The sequence below is a fragment of the Saimiri boliviensis genome, chromosome 10, assembly GCF_048565385.1.
Source record: "Saimiri boliviensis isolate mSaiBol1 chromosome 10, mSaiBol1.pri, whole genome shotgun sequence".
NCBI classification, from domain to species: domain Eukaryota; kingdom Metazoa; phylum Chordata; class Mammalia; order Primates; family Cebidae; genus Saimiri; species Saimiri boliviensis.
The window spans coordinates 14,079,417-14,081,444 of record NC_133458.1 but is presented as its reverse complement, the minus strand read 5'-3'; the positions used below and the strand labels follow the sequence as shown (position 1 = coordinate 14,081,444).

Here is a 2,028-nt window from a genome sequence, read left to right as displayed (position 1 = left end):
TAGTTTCTGGACAGTCATAGCCTGATGTTAACACATACCCTGCTACTTTTCTGCAGGAGGATGCGAATGACACTGGGTCTTCCTCTTATCCTATCATCCAGATAAGGGACAAGCCTGAGAAGATTTCTCAAAATTGAGCAGCCAGGTCTTCAATTTTTTTTCTTTACTAACCCTGAAATGTAATTTTTGACAGTTTTTGTTACTTACAAATCTATTTTATGTTTGCTTTCTAAATTAAACCCTAGATTTCTAATTATAAATGGATAAAAATGGAGCATCATATTTTTGTAGTCAGGGAATTCAGAGATTAAGAAATTTCAAAAGTGTTATTATTAGGTTATTTTACTGTGAATTCAGAGATAATAAGGAGGGAAAAATGAGTATCCAACAAAGAAGTAAGCAAACTCTATGATTAGAAATTGGATCTAAAAGAAGAGATTCAAATTTCATAGTTAATCTTCTTAATTCAAATGTCTAAGCATTTTACTAAAATCTTCCCCACTTAAGGAAGAGGAGGTTTTCTTTTCCTCAGTGAATACGAACATCTATAGGTTCCATTGTGGCCAAAACCTTCAAGAAGATGTTTACAATCTGAAAAACCACATCATTTAATATTAGATGGGCTACCTGGTATAAACGACCTCATAAAGCTCCTGCCACTCTGACGTTCTAGGACTTACTGATTTATGACTTGGGTTTGGTCCTCAGAGGCTCATGGGTAGAGAAAACCAGACAAGAATGCATGAATTCATTCTGCTTGGATTGTCCAGTGCCTGGGAGACTCAGGTCTTCCTCTTTGTCCTCTTCCTGGCCGTGTTTCTGGTGACTATACTGGGGAACTTCCTCATCCTCCTCCTTATCAGGCTGGACAGCAGGCTCAATACACCCATGTACTTTTTTCTTGGTGTCTTGTCATTTGTGGACATCTGTTATACCAATAGCACTGTCCCACAGATGCTTGTTCACTTTCTGTCAGCCCGGAAGTCCATCCCATTCCACAGCTGTGTGCTCCAGCTGTGTGTCTCCCTGGCAATGGGCAGTATGGAGTTCTTCCTGCTGGGAGCCATGGCCTATGACCGCTACGTGGCTGTGTGCCACCCACTGCACTACACAGTCATCATGCATGGGGGGCTGTGCCTGGGGCTGGCGGTCAGCTGCCTAGTGGCTGGTTTCATGAATTCCCTGATGGAAACAATCATCACCTTCCAGCTTCCCCTGTGCAACAATGTTATTAATCACTTTGCCTGTGAGACCTTAGCAGTGCTACGGCTCGCCTGTGTGGATGCCTCCTTCAACAAGGTCATGGTGGCCATTTCAGGGTTTCTGGTGATCCTGCTTCCCTGTTCCCTGGTCCTATTCTCCTATGCTCACATAGTGGCTACCATTCTTCACATTCCTTCTGCCCAGGGACGCTGCAAAGCCTTTGGGACCTGCGCCTCTCATCTCACTGTGGTTTGCATGTGCTTTGGGGCTACAATGTTCACCTACATGAGACCTGCGGGTGGCTCCTCCGTGGAACAGGAGAAGATGGTTGCCCTCTTTTATGCTGTCATGACTCCAATGCTTAATCCTTTAATCTACAGCCTGAGGAACAACGATGTGCAGAGTGCCTTACAAAGAGCATTGGAAAAATTTAGTGAAAAACGATAAAGACTCAGTGAATTTCTCCTCTCTTCCAACAGTCCAAAGAAAGACATTACAAACAAAGAAGAAATAATTGCTATGCCTTTTCATGTATATTCTTTGTTAAACAATTTCCAAATACTTTTTAATTAGTGTTGTTGTTATTTTTTTATTGCATTTTAGGTTTGTGAAGAACATGCAAGATTGTTGCATAGGTACACACGTGGCAGTGTGATTTGCTGCCTTCCTCCCCTTCACCTATATCTGGCATTTCTCCCCATGCTATCTCTCCCCAGCTCCCCACCCCTTACTATCCCTCCCCCATTTCCTCCCAACGGACCCCAGTGTGTAGTGCTCCCCTCCCCGTGTCCATGTATTATCATTGTTCAACACCCACCTATGAGT

The 2,028-nt window shown here is 43.2% G+C and overlaps 1 protein-coding gene across 1 annotated transcript; it reads left to right on the top strand.

Annotated features, from left to right (window-relative positions):
* Positions 1–714: 714 nt before the first annotated feature.
* LOC101040581 (olfactory receptor-like protein OLF3) lies at positions 715–1,650 on the top strand. Its single transcript, XM_003929922.2, has one exon. The coding sequence runs from the start codon at positions 715–717 to the stop codon at positions 1,648–1,650; it is 936 nt and encodes a 311-aa protein (XP_003929971.2).
* Positions 1,651–2,028: the final 378 nt, after the last annotated feature.